This window comes from Eriocheir sinensis, chromosome 10, assembly GCF_024679095.1.
Source record: "Eriocheir sinensis breed Jianghai 21 chromosome 10, ASM2467909v1, whole genome shotgun sequence".
Classification (NCBI taxonomy): Eukaryota; Metazoa; Arthropoda; class Malacostraca; order Decapoda; family Varunidae; genus Eriocheir; species Eriocheir sinensis.
The window spans coordinates 17319442-17337923 of record NC_066518.1 but is presented as its reverse complement, the minus strand read 5'-3'; the positions used below and the strand labels follow the sequence as shown (position 1 = coordinate 17337923).

Here is an 18482-nt window from a genome sequence, read left to right as displayed (position 1 = left end):
GCGGCGATGACAGACGTCGGGAGTGTAGACACGCTGACCTGAATGCCTCGCTCACACAGCGAGGCCACCACCAGGTCCTCCTCGGTGTCCGCGTCTGCTGACGAGGAGGAGGAGACTAAGTGAAAGCTTCGTGTCATTGCGTAATGTAATATCCAAGTGATGAACAAAATGTTTGTTTAACGTTTCGTAATATTCAAGTAAAAAAGAAAGTAAAGGAGAATATCTGATGTCGCTGAGTTCAGTAACGTCAAAGTAGAACGTGAATGCTAAGTCCATAACCATTCACTAACACATAAATGATTAGGAAGAAGAAACGGAATGAATGATTCGTGTTTTTAGCTTTGAAACACAACTACGGAGAAAAAAAGAAGAAAGTGAATGATCGGAATCGGTGCATATCATCATCATCATCATCGTTTTCAATCATGACTATATTCTGTTTCAATCTTGGAGGAAAAATACAAGGAGGGGGCATGACGTCACAAAAGTGAAGCCAGCTTGGCTCCACCCCCTCCCCGCCGGGCCCCTCAGTACCACCCAAAACATTGCCCTCCGGCCGGACGCGCGACGCGCACACACCTCAACATTTTGTCTCCATGCCGGCTTGCTCTGCCTTTGGTTGCACCCACAGAGGCAGGGATGGTAGCATAACCTTTTATCGGTAAGATACAATGTTTTTTGTGGCGAAACATTACATAAGAGGCGAGAAATCTGAGCTAGAAAAAGAGTGGCTAAAAAGAATGCGAATGATTGCTTAGTAGTAATTTCAAGGAAATTATCTGTAACTCACTTTCCATGGCATGGCATGGAATGTAGAGGTCTTTGAATGCTATCAGAAATGTTATGAGCACAAAGTTATTTCCCAAAACATGTGAAATAAGTGCAATTCTGTGCTTCCGTGCTGACACCCTACTTGGTCAAACTCTTTCGTCTCTGCCTATCAACATCTACCTTTCCTTCCTGCTGGAAGTACGTCTTCATACAGCTTGTGCCTAAGAAGGGTGACCGTTCCAATCCCTCAAACTACCGCCCTATAGTTCTACTGCCCTGTCTATCTAAAGCTATTGAATCAATCCTTAACTGGAAGATTCAAAAGCACCTTTCCACTTCTGACCTTCTATCTGATCGCCAGTATAGGTTCCACAAGGGGCATTCTACTACCGATCTTCTTACTCTCTTAACTGACTCTTGGTCATCCTCTCTTAGCCGTTTGCGTGAAACTTTCTCAGTTGCGCTAGACATATCGAAAGCTTTCGATAGTCTGGCAGAAATCTTTGCTTTCTAAACTGCCCTCTTCCGGTTTCTATCCTTCTCTCTGTTCCTTTATCTCCAGTTTCCTTTCCGGCCGATCTATCTCTGCTGTGGTAGACGGTCACTGTTCTTCCCTTAAACCTATCAACAGGGTTTTCCACAGGGCTCTGTCCTATCACCCACTCTCTTCCTGTTATTCATCAATGATCTTCTTTCCATAATAAACTGTCCTATCCGCTGACGACTCCACTCTGCATTATTCAACTTCTTTCAACAGAAGACCCTCTCAACAGGAATTACAAGACTCCAGACTGCAGGCTGCAGAACGCTTAACCTCAGACCTCGCTAACATTTCTGATTGGGGTAAAAGGAACCTTGTGTCCTTCAATGCCTCAAAAACCCAATTTCTCCACCTATCAACTCGACACAATCTTCCAAACACCTATCCCCTATTCTTCAACAACACTCAGCTGTCACCTGCTTCAACACTAAACATCCTCGGTCTATCCTTAACTCAAAATCTTAACTGGAAACTTCACATCTCTTCTCTCACTAAATCAGCTCCAGTCTGGAGTCTTGTAATTCCTGTTGAGAGGGTCTTCTGTTGACAGAAGTTGAATAATGCAGAGTGGAGTCGTTAGGGTATGAGTGGATAGGACAGTTTGTTATGGAAAGATCATTGATGAACAACAGGGAGAGTGGGTGATAGGACAGAGCCCTGTGGAACACCACCGTTGATAGGTTTAGGGGAAGAACAGTTCTGTATCGTCTCCGCCAGTTCTTCTCCCCCGCACAGTTGCTATCCATATACATGAGCCTTGTCCGCCCTCGTATGGAGTATGCATCTCACGTGTGGGGGGCTCCACTCACACAGCTCTCTTGGACAGAGTGGAGTCTAATAAGGCTCTTCGTCTCATCAGCTCTCCTCCTCTCACTGATAGTCTTCTACCTCTTAAATTCCGCCGCCATGTTGCCCCTCTTTCTATTTTCTATCGATATTTTCATGCTGACTGCGCTTTTGAACTTGCCAACTGTATGCCTCCCCCCCTCCCGCGGCTTTCTATTCAAGCTCATCCATCCCTTTACTGTCCAAATCCCTTACGCACGAGTTAACCAGCATCTTCACTCTTTCATCCCTCACGCAGGTAAACTCTGGAACAATATTCCTTCATCTGTATTTCCTCCTGCCTACGACTTGAACTCTTTCGAGAGGAGGGTATCAGGACACCTCTCCTTCCGAAGTTGACCTCTCTTGGTCACTCCTCTGAGCGCTTTTTGTGGGAACAGCGAATAGCGGGCCGAGTCGCCTTCAACCACATTCTCTCTCTCTCTCTCTCTCTCTCTCTCTCTCTTACAGGTGTTATCTTTTATTATTTATTGCCATCTCCACCACTCCACAATCATTTCTTTCCCTTAAAAGATACAACTAACTCCTCTCAAAAATTGGTGCCTGACCTGTATATTGCATTTTCTCCATTTACTGGTTAATATACCTCTAACAATGACATGCATGATTGTGTAACACGGTTTGTTGAAGTCGAGTCAAATACTGACTTGTTATTTGCGTATGCGTAAGTTTTTTTCTGCTTCCTGCCCCAATACTACCTTCCGTAGTGAGCTTTGGTCAAATCTGAGACTTTCTACATAGAAGGCTGTACATGTTTCTACATTAAAAGTAAGACCATGGTCCATATATTATGAACATTACACAGAGGACGTGTGAAGGATCGAGGCGGATGTGGAACATTTCTTCTTATCATTTACAGCATAAAAACAAGTAAATACTGGTGTTTTTCTATTAAAACCTGTACATATAATGCTTAGTGCATATACTGCAGCAGTTGAATAACTAAAATGGGTATGCGGTGGCTGAGTGGCTAACGTGTTGTGTGGTGTCATCTGACATTCACGTATCCTAAGACATCCCATCCTGATCTGCGCATGCGTGGAACCTGATGTTTACAAACAGAATGTTGATATCGTAGTTTGTCCATGCAAGATGGCGGCAAGACATACAAGGGGTGTAGGTTATCTCTTTTGTCACATTTACTGACATAGCCTACAAGGGGTGTAGGTTATCTCTTTTGTCACATTTACTGACATAGCCTACAAGGGGTGTAGGTTATCTCTTTTATCACACTTACTGATATAGCCTACAAAGGGTGCAGGTTATCTCTTTTATCACATTAACCGACATACAAGGGGTGCAGGTTATCTCATTTATCACATTAACCGACATACAAGGGGTGCAGGTTATCTCTTTTATCACATTAACCGACATACAAGGGGTGCAGGTTATCTCTTTTATCACATTTACTGACATACAAGGGGTGCAGGTTATCACATTTATCACATTTATTGATATACAAGGGGTGCAGGTTATCACATTTATCACATTTACTGACATAGGCTATAAGGGGTGTAGGTTATCTCTTATCACATATACCGACATACAAGGGATACAGGTTATATCTCTTTTATCACATTTACTGACATACAAGGGGTGCAGGAAGAAACTTTCATATTTCAAGCAATTTTCAAATTCAAAACATACGTCATCATTTACTTCTTAAAAAATAAAAAATAAACTTAGGTGGGACGGATCAAAATAGGCAGTCGACAAAAGACAAGGTACCATGTCGAAATTCATCCACCCTCTGTTTGTAAACAAAACCCACGCATGCGCAATCAGGATGGGATGTGCGGGCCCCTCATTCACCGCGTGATGGGCGACACGGGTTCGAATCCGCCGCTACCACCTGGGATTTTTCAGTCACCGCCGAGTGGCTTAAGACTACCCACATGCTGTCCTGAAGACCACCCATCAACCCGGACTCTAAAGGAAACCGTCCAAGTGAATCAAGAACCAGCTCCGGGGGGCAGCATGAGCCAAGAAAAGATGGCGCCACTATAAAACACTTGCCTGCGCCATGACGGGCTGGGGCCGACTTCCATCCAGGCCCCTCAAGAAAGCCTACTGGCGCTATAGGCTGGCACGTAAAAAAAAAAAAAAACATATGATGAAGAACTAAGGCAGACAAGCTCACTTACGCCGATGATTTTGGAGCGAGAAATCCAGTGTTTTGGTTGGACTTGACTGGCTCCGCCCACCGACTAAGCTCCGCCCCCTTGCATCACCTCACAATGAAGAGCGACCCGCTGAGAGCCTCTCCAAGTATTATTCCTCCAAGGTTTCAATAAGATATTACAGGCGGTCACGCCTCCTCTCCTTTTCACTTGATTTTGATTGCACTTGATTGATGTGGCAGCCAATCACCGCGCAGAACCGTCAGTTTGCTTTCGCCTTGGGCGCTGGCGTCGCAACTCTGCGCAGTGTTCTTAGTTTTCTAATATTATCTGGAATACTACAAGGCCTACCTGTGTCTTCCTAGTAGCATTGCCATCCTTGCGTAATTATCTAAAACATTCATTTTATAAAACGACTAATTAATTTTTTTTGTAGATATCATGTGATGAACGATGATATTTTTTTTATACGATAAAAACAAGCTTATATTTCTACCTATATTCAAGTTAACAGTGTACTTGTTGAATGGTGAAATTGCATTAAGTTGATATTTCATGATGATGTTGAGGTGTTAAAATATTTTTTCATGCATCCCATAGAACTGCGAGACAGTGTGAGATCAGAGTGATCTTCCCGAAGCAAGCAAACTTAACTTTTCAGCGTGGGGATTGGCTGCCACTTGGCCATTCAAAATTGAAGAACATGAGGTGGTGTGGCCGAATGTAATATCCGGTTGAAACAGACTATATTTTACTGCGGGACAAAGTCTTTTCCAACGTTCTCCACCTCTCTGTGTCTAATGTTAGTGCACTCATTCTTGCTCTAGGATAGGCTGTAATATAATTTTTCAACCTAGTACTACTGTCTGCCCCACTTTTTCTAGGTTCCCACCGTTACTTTAGTTGTCTATCTCTCATTAGTTTTACGCACGATATAATTTAATTATGACATGCCCAAGGATTCTTGTAATCCTTAATCGCCATTTATACATCTTCAATAATTGGCTGCTCCCTAATCATCCATAATTGCTTTCTGTCTCTCTATGTTATACTTAGCAATTTTCTGTACGTTCCTCTTTGTGCGTTTCTTAGCGTTCTCTCTAAATCTTTTGTTCGGAGCCGAGTTTTTGAAATCTATGTCAGGACTGGCGGGATACAATTTTTGTAAACCTCTCTCTTCGGGGAAAGGGACGTGTTGCCATTCCCGATATTACTATTCTCACCAAAAGTTCTCAGTCCCATTATTATTCTTTTTCTGATTTATTTTCCATCGTATGGGCTTACATCAACTATTTGTTCTAGATATGTGTATTCCTCTACTCTCAATTGTTTCCTTACCGATCATTATGGGTTGGCCTTCCCACCGATTATTAAAGAAGACGTGCTTTTTCATATTCATTTTCAGATCTAATTTCACACTCTGTAAAGATTCTCGGTCATTCTCTGTAATTTATCCTCAGAATCATTAAGCAAGATTGTCGTATGAGAATCTAAGGTTGTTTAGATATTTACCGTCTGTCTCGATTCCTATGCTATTCCACTCTAATTTCTTAAATACATCTATCTAAACAAACCGTTAATTAATTTAGATATATTGTCATTTTGCCTAACGTTTTTCTTTATTGGAATGTTCCCTTTTCCTTGTTGAGTTTAATGGGGGGCTGTCTCTCATCTCCCAACACTCAACGGTGGCTGAGTGGTTAGTGTGCCGGCGCCGCGTCTAGGAGGACGCGGGTTAGAGTCCTGCGCCCGCGGCCACAGCTGGGATTTTTCAGTCACCGCCGAGTGGTCTAAAACTATCCACATGATGTCCTGAAGACCACCTATCGACCCGGACTCTAGATTTTCTTTCTAAAGAGAGGTTCAAAGATGAGTTCCGGACGGTAGCATGAGCCAAGCAAGATGGCGCCACTATAAACACTTCCCTGCGCCATAACGGGCTGGGGCCGACCATCAGGCCCCACCAAGAAATCCTACCGGCGCCATGGGCCGAAAAAAAAGGGTCATCTAGGCGCCGTTTCATGAGTGCCTGCGTGGCTGCTGAATTCATAACTGAGTCAAATGCTTTTTCATGATGGGTAAAAACATGCATTGTGACGTATATACTTGGCTTTTTCGACAATTTCTTTGATCACATGAATGTGGTCAGTTGTTGAGCAACCACTACGAAACCCAACTTGTGTTCCACTTATTCTCTTTGTTATGACCCAAATGAAATTTTTACACGGTACAGGGAGAAGACTGTGACATTCCACTTTTTTTGTGAATGAGTATAATGGCATTTTTTTCAGGCTCTAGAAAATCTGACTGAAAGCATTCTGTGTATATTTGAGCTAGTTTATTAAAGAATGAAATTGCCTGAATATTTAATTTGGACTATATGCAGGCCATCTCATCCCGCTTTGCCGATACCTATTCCTTTCCAAGCATTCCTTAATTCATCCACGGTTACACTGAAACTGACAATTTAAGCGAGTCCTTCTCCTCACCACCATCGTTCTGCCCGCCTAGATTATCATGATTCAATGTAGATTTTTTTTCCCGCAACCGTTACTGCTTCCTTCATATTAGTATTCGTGGCATTATCATTCTCATCTTTTAGAGCAAACTACTTCTTTCAAACGAGTGGCATCTAAATGAAGAAGAAAAAGGAGCGATGATGTTGCGTACCTCCCCTTACCCATGTCCAAGTGAAGGAAAAATAACAATGGAAAGCTTCGTGTCGTGCGGTCAGTAGAATTAAGTGAAGAAAGAAGAAATTTAATGTTGCGTTGCTGCGTATAGTAACACCCAATTGTGAGTAGAATATTCCTTTCATATAGTTCATATCGAGAGAATGAAATATGTATGTGTATGTATATCATGCAGCTGCACACGAAAATAGTGCTACCAGCATGCAGTCTATTCCTATTGGTATGAGGCTGATAGTAAACCCTGAGTATAAGGTGATGATAGTAACTGATGCTGGTGCCAAGGGGTGTTATTGTTAGTGGTGATGAATGTCTATTGTCACGTGAATTACCAAAGAATGAACGACTTAGTGGGTGTGGCGGGAAAGACGTGGCAGACATGTTCTTTGTGAAGGAGAGACTAAGGTGACAGATAACATTAGCACCAAGACAGAAGAGGGAGAAGGGTGGGAGTGAAACAGTGAGACAGGCAACAGAAGGAACGGAGGGAATGAACCAAGCAGGCAACAGAGGAGGGAGAAGAAAGTGAAGAAGGGAGGAGAGGCAAAGTAGAGGAACTGAAGAATAACGAGAGACAAGAAACGGGGTAAAAGAGAGTGAAGGAGTGAGGCAGCCAACAGAAGATAAGGGATAAGGGAATGAGGCTGTGGAGGAGTGAAATGCTACAGAAGCGGGAGAAGAGAAGATAGGAGTGCAGGGGTCAAATGCTAGAGAAGAGGGAGAAGAGAAGATGAGAGTAAAGGGGTGAAATGCTACAGAAGAGGGAGAAGAGAAGATGGGAGTGCAGGGGTCAAATGCTTGAGAAGAGGGAGAAGAGAAGATGAGAGTAAAGGGGTGAAATGCTACAGAAGAGGGAGAAGATGGGAGTGAAGGAGTGAAATGCTTGAGAAGAGGACGAAGAAAATGAAGGAGTGAAAGAATGAAATACTACAAAAGGTAAAGGAAAGATGAAGAAATGGAATAAAATGGTACAGAAGAAGCAGGAGAGAAGTGAAGGAGTGAGGAAGAAGGAAGAAAGGGAGGGGTGAAGTGAGGTAGAGAAGGGAGGAGGGAGAAGGGAGTGCGAGAGTTAAGTGAAGACGCATGATAACACGGCCAATGGAGGCTACAGTGATGAGGCGATGCACTCAATGGGGTGATGTGGCGTCCATGGCTGCTCCTGACCTGTTGGTGGAGGGCGAGGGCTGCCGAGGTGGTGAGGGTGGTGGGGGCGGCGGTAGGGGCGGAGGAGGGGGGCGAGGACAACAACTTGGCGCACATCCAGACTCGTCAGAACAGCGACTGCAGCTTGCACGCCCGCCGCTGAGGGGAGGAACATAACAACACACACACACACACACACACACACACACACACGACTGACTGACTGACTGGCTTGTTTGGCATTTGCCCCCAGCGATATACGCCAAAACACACACACACACACACACACACACACACACACACACACACACACACAAGATGCTCAGTTGCTCACCTTTATGTGCAGTGTGTATCAGCAACGTCTTCAATGCATATTTATTTTTCCTAACCCGCATCTTAATGTATCTCTTTCATTTATGCCAGTGTAGCTTTCGCTGTGCATTCCTCTCAGTGTATTTCTTTCATTTAAGCCTATGTATATCTTTAACCCGTGCATACCTAAATGTATTTTATTCACCTGGGTGCTGAATGTTTTATCTAATTCATCCGTGTCCGTTGGTGTATATCTGACCCATATCTGTGTACGATACCTCACCCATATCTCAGTATATCTTCCCCATAACTCTTATCTTAAAGCATGACTTTCACACGTGTGTTTGTATATTATTAATTCAAATGTTGCGTTCCTAATCATCAAAAAGACGTGCTATACCGGTGAACTAACGTCAACTATTATTCTCTGCATAGCTAAAGGCCTTTAAAATCTGTAAACAAAGCAAAACAAAACCTCCATGACCTTACCCCTCCCTGGTGACCTTGGAGCAGCGGGCGTGGCGCAGCTGCTGATGGTCAACGCACACGCCACCACCAGCACCGCCAGCAGCACCCAGACGCACATCCTCCCGGACAGGCAGACGCGGCCCCTCGGCATGGCGCTCGAGGGGAAAACGCCCGTCATTGGTTGGGAGTTTTAAAGAATTGCTTGACTCATTGAAGATGATTGATTCAATAAAAGGAAACTTTAAAAAATGAAAAAGGGCTGGTAAAATACGAAACAACAGAAATTTTAAACTATCACAAAAGAATTTATGTGAAAATTCACTTATAAAGTAATGAATGTACATGAAAATGACAATAGCACATCAGTATTAAAAGTTTGTTTTTTCTTTGCGCATTCTAGTGTATTGCAATTCTCTCTAAACATCCCCATAATAAAATATAATATAAACAAGCATTTTAACCTCTTTCGGAAATGTTATAGTATAGAGTGAAGTCGAGACACTAGTTATCTGGGGTCTTTGATGTTTCCTAGTGTATCCGTAAGTATCTGATTTGCCGTGCAGTGGTTAGCGTCCCTACTTATAATTCTGCTGGCCTGGGTTCGAATCCCGGCCTGGGCAGTCAGCGTGCAGCACACCCAGTTGTTCATCCTTTCTTTCGAACTGGTTGATAAATGGATACCTGGGGAAAACTGGGGAAGGTAAACTGTGGTAACCCGGATGTTACACTGACCGAGGCTGAGGGTTCTCTCCCACCACAGGCTCAAAGGGCCAACATGAAGGGCATGAGCACCGCCGCCACGCGCAGCCATAGCGTATGCTCCAAACTTTTTACCTCTGTACTAAGAAAAAACAACTGCATCAACGCCTTGTAGAAAGTTTCATTGGTTTGGAGTGAAAATTCTCGCCAACAATAACTCAGGAAGTTTTGTGTGTCCTTGTGTATCCTTGTGTATATCATGTGATGGTGCCAGTCACGATACGAGAGAGAGAGAGAGAGAGAGAGAGAGAGAGAGAGAGAGAGAGAGAGAGAGAGAGAGAGAGAGAGAGAGAGAGAGAGAGAGAGAGAGAGAGAGAGAGAGAGAGAGAGAGAGAGAGAGAAATTAGGGCGGACAGGCAATGAGTGCTTTGAAAATAATTTGAATTAAAGAAAGAAATGTAACAAAGAAGGCTACACGTGCAAGAAGCAGTATTATCCTCCAAATTCAGACATGTGCATCAGAAACCAGGACATGAATGTACCACAGCAGTAATGAATACGCGCAGTGAAGATTAGCTAGACAAGAGGAGCATGTGGTGTGTCAAGATAGGATTGAGAAAGGAAAGAGAATATGTCTGAGAGCGCGGGTATGTGTATGATAGATAGCAAATGGAATGCATTCTGGATTTTTTTTCTTAGTTGCACGTGTATGTGTAATGTTAGGTTAGGATGGCAATAGTGATCGATATTTCTGCGAGTCGAGAGACCCATAGTAATCGGCCATTGTCTCACCTGCCGTTCACAGAATCGAAATATTTGTCGTAGTCTTCAGAACCTCGAAGTATTTGTTGAACCGATGCACCGCTGAAAACGCTGGACGACTTGGTGTGTCCGTGCTCCTCCGTCGGTGCCAACACTGTGCTGCCGCTGCTTACCTACCTGATGTAAATATTATTGAGGCAGTAAAAATTAGTCAAGAAGCAGCGGCCGATGTGTATGCGATTACAGCAAGCGATTTGGGTCCTTGGAGCGTAACCCCCGAAGGCTGATTACTCCGCCTTTTTCCTGCTATCAAGGTGCTCCTCGTGTGCCTGTTGTGCCGGTGATGATTTCTTCCTTTTTTTTTTTTTTCGGTGTGATGATTACGTAAAGTTCAGCGTTATGAGTGCTCGTTGAGGAATGTCACACTTTTTTTGTTCGGACAGGTAAAAGTCTCCCCAAAGTGCCCTTAATATTTTCAAAGTAAGAGTTTTTACTTTTCACAACGCACGCCAGAGTGGGGAAAGTGGCCAAAATTTAAAAAGTGGAAGATAATGGAAGAATGATTTGTTCAGTTAAAGTGGAATGTTTTTCTTTTAAAGGCGAAGCTAATGTGAGAATAATCGGTTCAGAAACAACGCGTTTTAAAATCGGGAAAATGATTGCGGAAACTGTTCCTCCAATTAGTTTTAATGCCTCGAGGACGAAATACATCAAGCCTGCCAACCACATCCCTCCCGGAGCCTGGCCCTGAGTGTATTCCTTTGTTGAAATGTGTCAAAAATGAGAATTCCCAGGAAGAAAGGTTGAGGCTGCGTGCATGATGGTTGGAGGAAGAATGTGTGTATACTATTATTCCTCTGAGGGTTAAAAGGCATAAAGGTTAAAAGATGAGTGTGTGTATCAGTATGTAGGCTCTGGCTCTATTAATTCTTGCAACCACCTCTGGTATCCTCCTATGAGGCTGGCTGTGTGTTAAAAGGTGAACATGTATAATCATTAAGCAATCACTTCCTTAACACCTTTAACCACCTCTAGTATACTTTTATGAGGCTGCGTGATTATTGAAAGGTGAACATGTATAGTTTCTTAGGCAGTCACATTCTTAACACCTGTAGCCACCTGAGAGTTTGTCGTCACTTAATTTAAACCTAACCTAATCCTACGCTACCACTCCGCAGACCCGGGTTCGAAATTTTCGAATCCCAACCCGGGCAGTTGGCGTGCAGCTCACCCGGCTGTTCATTCTCCCTTTCAGCTGGTCGATAAATGGGTACCTGGAGAAACCTGGGAAAGGTAAACTGTGGCAATCCTGGATTTCACATTAGGCCGTGTCCCCGGGGAAATTAGTTGTTACCTACCACAGGCTCAAAGGGCCAACGGATCGGAGATGAGCACCACAGCCAGGCGCAGCTATATCGCCTAAACTAAGGGAATGCTACAGAGACACAGTTATGATTACACAGAAGTGTGAGTGTGCCTGTGTAGGGAATGATTCTATGGACAACTTTTGACACTCATTCAATTACTTACGGTGTGTTAGCGGGTGACGCAGCAGCCCCTTCATGGCGAGGGTGCAGACATGATCACAAGAAGCGCAAAAAGAAGAAAAAAATAAAGACGAGACGGAGAAGAAAGAGGGGGAGGAGGGAAGGGCGAGTTCACGATCTTCCTTGACCTTTTTTTTTTTTTTTGTGTGTGTGTGAGAGAGAGAGAGAGAGAGAGAGAGAGAGAGAGAGAGAGAGAGAGAGAGAGATGGTTGAGGTTGAGGAAATGAGGAGGTATGCGAGGTATGTAGTATATGGAGGTGACGAGTGGCAGGAAAGGAAGGGAGAGAGGTGGAGAAAGAATGTGTTGAGATAATGGTATATACAGGCGGTTCGAACCCCAGTGCCCCCGTGTGACCTCAGGAAGGGAAGGATCGTAAACCCAAAGCCACAACCCCAAAAGAGCGACTCCATATAAACATAGGTAAAAGCCATAAAGAAGAAGAACCAGAAGAACAGAGAAAAAAAAGAACAAGAACAAGAGCAAAAACAGAAACAGGAAAATGAAGCAGAGAAAAGAGATGAAAATGGAGATGAGATAGGAAAAAATGAGAGGGAGAAAGAAGAAATGGAGATTTGGAAGAATAGGAGGGAGTTAGGGGGGAGGCGGTAGGAGGGAAGGAACGATAGGAGGGAGAAGAGAGAAGAAAAGGGAGATGAGATACGAAAAAGAAGGGAGTGAGTCATGGTAAAGGTGATAAGAGGGAAAAAAGAAGGATTAGAGGGGGGAGGTTTGAAAGAATATGAAGAAGGGAGTGAGGGGGGCAGGTGGGAAGAGGGAAGGAAGGATAAATAGAGAAAGATGAGGAAGGGGGATGTGAGGATAATAATGTGTATGACATTTTTGTTAGCGACAGGCCTAAATAAATTAATGATGATGGATGTTGCCATGACAGATGAGAGCGGCTTATGGCCCTGCGTTGTGTGGTTGTGGTGGTGGTGGATTGGTGGTGAATGAAGGTTAGTGGTGATGCTGGCAGGGAAGGGTAGTGTTGGTAGTGTTGATGGGGTGGGATGGTGAAGAGAGGGGATGTGAATAGGGTGATGGTGAATAGGGAGGTGGTGGTGATAGCGTTGAGAAAATAGGGAGAGGGGGCTGGTAATAACGATGAGAGGGGTGGTGGTGATGGTGGTGAGGAGTGGCGAAGGAAGGGATGAGGAAATAAGAGTGTAGAGTGTAGAGAGATGGGGAGGATATGGAGAAATGGACTGGTAATGAATGATGATACGAGGGGCGGTGGTGGTGATGCAAGCCTGTATACTGGCGTTGAGTCCCGGTGTGGTGTCATGAGACATCCCAAGATCGTGAGACATCCCATCCGGAATACATACATGAATTTCGACACAGTACCGAGTCTTTTGTCCACTGCTTGTCGGGATCTGTCCCACCCAAGTTTATTTATATTATTATGAAAGCGAATGATGACGTATTTATGTATATAACTAGGATAACAACAATCACTCTTCTTCTTCTTCTTCTTCTTGTGACCTGTTCCGCTTTGCATCGCTTTTTAGGTCCTCCTTGGTACTTTTTTACACTTAGATGCTTCACTTAGTTACTCTGTGATAGTAAAGATTGGGTTCCGTGATGCAAAATTAAGGGTGGAATGGCTTAGGATACCGGATGGCAGATGACACCACACCGGCACAAGACGAAATCTATGTATATAGAAGAACGACCACGAACCACTGCCGCTGTGATCCTAACGAGGCTTGGCGCTAAAACAACAATTATTATACGTAATCGACTCACATGTGTCTTCATTACTATTTGAAACAATTGTATCTTTAGATTTATTAATTCTTGTCATCCATAATGTCGGTCTTAATAGTATTGTTATCATCATTAATAATAATAATAATAATAATAATAATAATAATAATAATAATAATAATAATAATAATAATAATAATAATAATAATAATAATAATAATAATAATAATAATAATAATAATAATAATAATAATAATAATAATAATAATAATAATAATAATAATAATAATAATAATAATAATAATAATAATAATAATAATAATAATAATAATAATAATAATAATAATAATGTTATTCTTGTTGTTGCTGATATTGCCTGCACTCCAAAGTTCATAGATTTTTTTATTATAATTTCTACCTTATGTTATTTTTTTTCCTAACATATATACTTGCCTTCAAGAACTCTGATTATTGGAATTTCGAGGAAAAGTAATTAAGACTAACAGAGCTTTACTAATCATAATTTGGACTGATACAATATCATAACATTATAAGGGAAAGAACAATAAGCATTTGCTACATAGATGGGTTATGGCAGTCAGGTTAAAGTTGTAGGAATATGATATTTGATCAAAGAGTCATAAGTTAAAGATCCGCTATTTCCTCCGATATGGTGCTGGGAATTGTTAGTTCTCGCAATACCTTGTTGCGTCGCCTCAGGGAGTGTTCAGGGAAATGGGTGTTGTCATTCCTTCTAGGATAGCAAGACTCTCTGGATGCAATGACTAACAACATAAATATAATTCCTCAGTATAGAAAATGGTTAAATATCTTTGTTAGTGAAATGAAATATAAGTTTAAGTAAAAAAAAAAAACGACCTCATTTTTGGCACATAATAGGCGAATAGTGATGGCGAGGGGTTCGTGGTGGTGATAATGGTGATGAGAGGAGGGAAAGGAGAGGAGGCAGTGATGCTGGTGATGGTGGTGAGTGATGATGGATAAATGTATATGAGAAGAAAGGTGTTGCTGCTATTGGTGATGTTGGTGATTGCATGTTATGGTGGTTATGGCAGGTGATGTTTGGTGGCAGGGAGAGTGACTTGTGTGTGGAGAGGTATGCAGTGCGTTTGTTGGTGATTTAGGGGATGCTGGCTGGAGTTAAGAGTGAATAAAGAAAACGTGGGAAGCTATATGATAGGAGATTCCTGGTAATGGAGACTTGGAGAAATAGGGGAAAGGGAGGCCTCAGTGACATGTTAAGAGGGTGAGAAAGAAAGGGAAGGAAAGGGGGATAGTAAATAAAAATTGTATATTATGATTGGATGCCCAGAGTGTACCGATTTAAAAGTGTTATATATGTTCAGTCCACATATATAGCTTGGACGAATGGGGATGAAGGTGGTGATGGTGAAAGTTCTACGCCTCTCTTCTTCCTTAACCTTCCAGGCTTCCAATCTCTTTCATCTTTTATTTCCTTTTCCTTTTTTCTTTCCATCCTTTCGCACTCTCTTGTTTTCTCTCCCTCGTGACCCTACCAGTTCTCATTCTCTCTCCATTACATTTCTCTTCCCATTCTTCTCTTTTATCCCTTCCTCTCCTTACCCCCTCTTCTTTATTTTCCATCACTTTTTACTTCTCATCACTTTGCCCTTTCCTTCCTTTTCCTTCCTTCTCTCTTCTTTCTTTCTATTGTCCTTTGTCTCTTGATTTATCCTCCCTCTTCTCTCCCTCATCCCCTTGCCCTACCTTTTTTTTTTCATTCTCTCCATTTCCTTCACTCAATCTTTTCCCAGTTCCACTTTCTTTCCGACCCTTCCCTCCCTTTTCCGATTCCGTTTTCCCTTCATCTCTTTACTATCTCTTTATCCTTCCAATTCTTCTGCTTCTCCATATCCCTTTCCGTCTTTTGCCTTTCCTTCATTTTTTCTCTTCTCGCTCTCTCTTTTTTTTTATTCCTCATCGCATTCAGGCCTTTGCTCTCGCCCCTCCTCTTTCCTGCCTCTTTATTTTTTTCCTTTTCTCATATCTACCACCTTTTTGTTTTCCTCCCATTATCTTTTTGCCATCATCCCTCTTCTTTTCCCTCATTTCCCTTTGTCCCTTCCCTTCTCATTTCCACTCCTGCCTCCCCCCTTTCCCTTATCCCCTCTCCCCTCTATCTCGCCGCCCCCGTTCATCCCTAAGTGCGTTCGAGGTGCGTCAGTCTGGTAGCCAAGAATGTTTACGTTCTGGCAGCCACTCGACCATCTGTCTTCTATTAAGGGAGTCGGTTAGTGCCCTTGATCTAATTACTTTGCTTATAACGATCGTGCAGATACAGCCCCGCTCAGCCTCCGGGAAACACACAGACCAAGCTTTCCATCAGTCCATTTGTGTGATTATAAATATTTTTTACCCTTTGATATGTATAGTTCTGATGTGTGGTTGCATTGGTATTACTATTAACAACGCTCATATAGTTATTTGCACGTATACTGCAGCATCTCAATAATACTTAGCATTTTTTTTTCTTTATATGTGTTTGGAAGGGGGGGAGAGTGTATGGCGAGTATCAGTATTGCTCTCAACAGTCATTCAGTCCTGTGTCCTCCCAGTGCAACATCGAGGAAACACATTTTTTTCATGTGTCACTGAAAAAGACATTACAACCATTGCCTTTTGCGTTTGTTATTAGTGTATGGCGAGTACCCGCATTATCAGCAACATATCAACGAACACGCAGTTATCAGTGCGTAGTAGCATTCCAGACACACGGCTGAGGCTTATTTCCCATTTATCCCATCTGTATAGATATAAATATCATTACAGCTCTATGTTTGATGCAGTTCCTTGGTATATTGTGGGTATTGATGTTGATAAGGGAGGGAGGGAGGGGGGAAGGCTGTGTGAAGGAAGATGAGAGGGAAGGAGTGACGAATGCCATGGAATTGTATGAGAAGGGGCGTGTGGGAAGGTGGTAAAGTGTAGCACAGTGTATGATGATTTGCTGATTCACCTCGACCAGGGCCAAGGGAAGACACTCTCTGGCCGCGTATTTTCACATGCCTGCGTTCCTTTTCACAGGCACTGCATCACCAAACCTGCATCTCCTCGTATACCTCCTCCTGCCCTTGCTTTCTTGCTGCTCTTCAGATGGTGAAAAAGACTAAATATTCTGAATACAGGAATACAGTGGATCCGTCTGCCCCGCCCCCTCCAAATCACGTCTCGGCAGAAGATGGATCGGATTGGGTTTCTTTCTCACAAGATTAACGGGTTTTGCATTTTCACATCGCTTCGATCACACAGCCACGTGATCTCTGTTTACTCGCCGGGGGGGGTATGAGAGGGGGAATAGATAGGAGGTGGGGAAGAGGGAGGGGAAACAGTTGGCAATGGTGTGGTCTTTCCTCCTCTCCTTTCCTCCCTCCTTCCCTACTCCCCTCATTTTATTCCCCTTCCTCCCCCTCCTGTCCCATTTATCTTCCCCCTTTCTTCCCCGCTTCAATGGCGGCTTTAGTTTACAATGCATTCCCGTCCTACCTCCTCACCTCCCTTCCTCCCTTCCTCCCATCCTCATCCCTCCATTTCTTTTATTTTCTTTCATCCTTTCCCTTTGCCTTGGATGCGTACACCGTTTATGTGACTTTAACTACATATCCTTGATCGTGTGTGTGTGTGTGTGTGTGTGTGTGTGTGTGTGTGTTGGTCTTCACGTCTCACTACTTGTTCTGAAGCACGTTTTTCTAGTGCAGGTTTCCCGTCCATGATGTCAAGAGCCTAATGGACGTTTTATCTTTAGCGCACAAACAAACACAAACCAGTTCAGTAACTCACCCACACAGCTATGCACTTATTCATCCACCCACCCCACACTTCACTTGCGCACAACCCCTTTCCCGAAATTGACCTCTCTTTCGGCCACCTCTTTGGATTCTTTTTAGGAGCAGTGAGTAGCGGGCTTTTTTTATTATTGTTTTCTTTTTTTGTGTGCCCTTGAGCTGTGTTTCCTTTGCTGTAAAAAAAAGGGTAAATAAATGAAAATACACCTGCTAACCCCTCCACATACCCACACACTCATGTACCCGTGCATTGACCTACTCACACACCTGTTCCTTCCCTGACCTATCCAAACGCCTATTCTCCCCCTGACCCCTCCACTTGGCCACACACTTATGCACCCAGTGATCTATTCATACACCTACTCACACACCCATTCTTTCACACAGTAACACATCCACATACCCACACACTCATACACCCAGTAACTTACCTGTGTATCCATTTACCCCCTGACTCATCCACACACACCAACAAATCCATCCATTAACCCATCCACATACCCACACGTAGCCCAACACACACACACACACACACACACACAGGCAAATTCTCTCCCCTACCTCAATAAAAGACATCTTACGCTCTCTCTCTCTCTCTCTCTCTCTCTCTCTCTCTCTCTCTCTCTCTCTCTCTCTCTCTCTCTCGACCATTCCTGCCCGTCATGCTAGCGTAGTTGTACCGTGTGTGTGTGTGTGTGTGTGTGTGTGTGATTTCTTTACTCCTTCTTTTATATTATTTGCAGGATAGGATCAACCTACTTAAAAAAAAAACCCACTGTTAACAATCGTAGGCTATGTATTTTAACAAACGATGCACTCCATTAGTTTGAGTCAGTCTTTCCGTCTTTCAGTCTGTCCGCTTTCTGTATTTTAGCTCGATTTTCCTGGTTGTCTTTTTTTTCCAATGACATTGTATTTTTCAGGATAAAATCAAGATAATAAATAAATAAAAAAGCATGATTAAGCGTTATCCTGAACTCAACAGACCCCAACAACATTATATTTTAGCTCGTTTTTCCTTGTTTATCTTTTTTTTTCCCCACTGAGT

At 43.1% G+C, this 18482-nt stretch overlaps 1 protein-coding gene across 1 annotated transcript in view; it reads right to left on the bottom strand.

The window, feature by feature from the left end:
• Nucleotides 1-10492, bottom strand: part of LOC126996655 (glutamate receptor 2-like) — a 42472-nt gene extending 31980 nt beyond the window's left edge. The window contains exons 1-4 of the mRNA XM_050857344.1: nucleotides 10383-10492; nucleotides 8913-9046; nucleotides 8133-8270; nucleotides 1-94 (exon numbers count right to left, since the gene is read on the bottom strand). The exon at nucleotides 1-94 is cut by the window's left edge and continues 74 nt beyond it. Coding sequence (XP_050713301.1) covers nucleotides 1-94; nucleotides 8133-8270; nucleotides 8913-9042 — 362 coding nt within the window. The 5' untranslated portion in view covers nucleotides 9043-9046; nucleotides 10383-10492. The remainder of the gene's footprint in view (nucleotides 95-8132; nucleotides 8271-8912; nucleotides 9047-10382) is intronic.
• Nucleotides 10493-18482: the final 7990 nt, after the last annotated feature.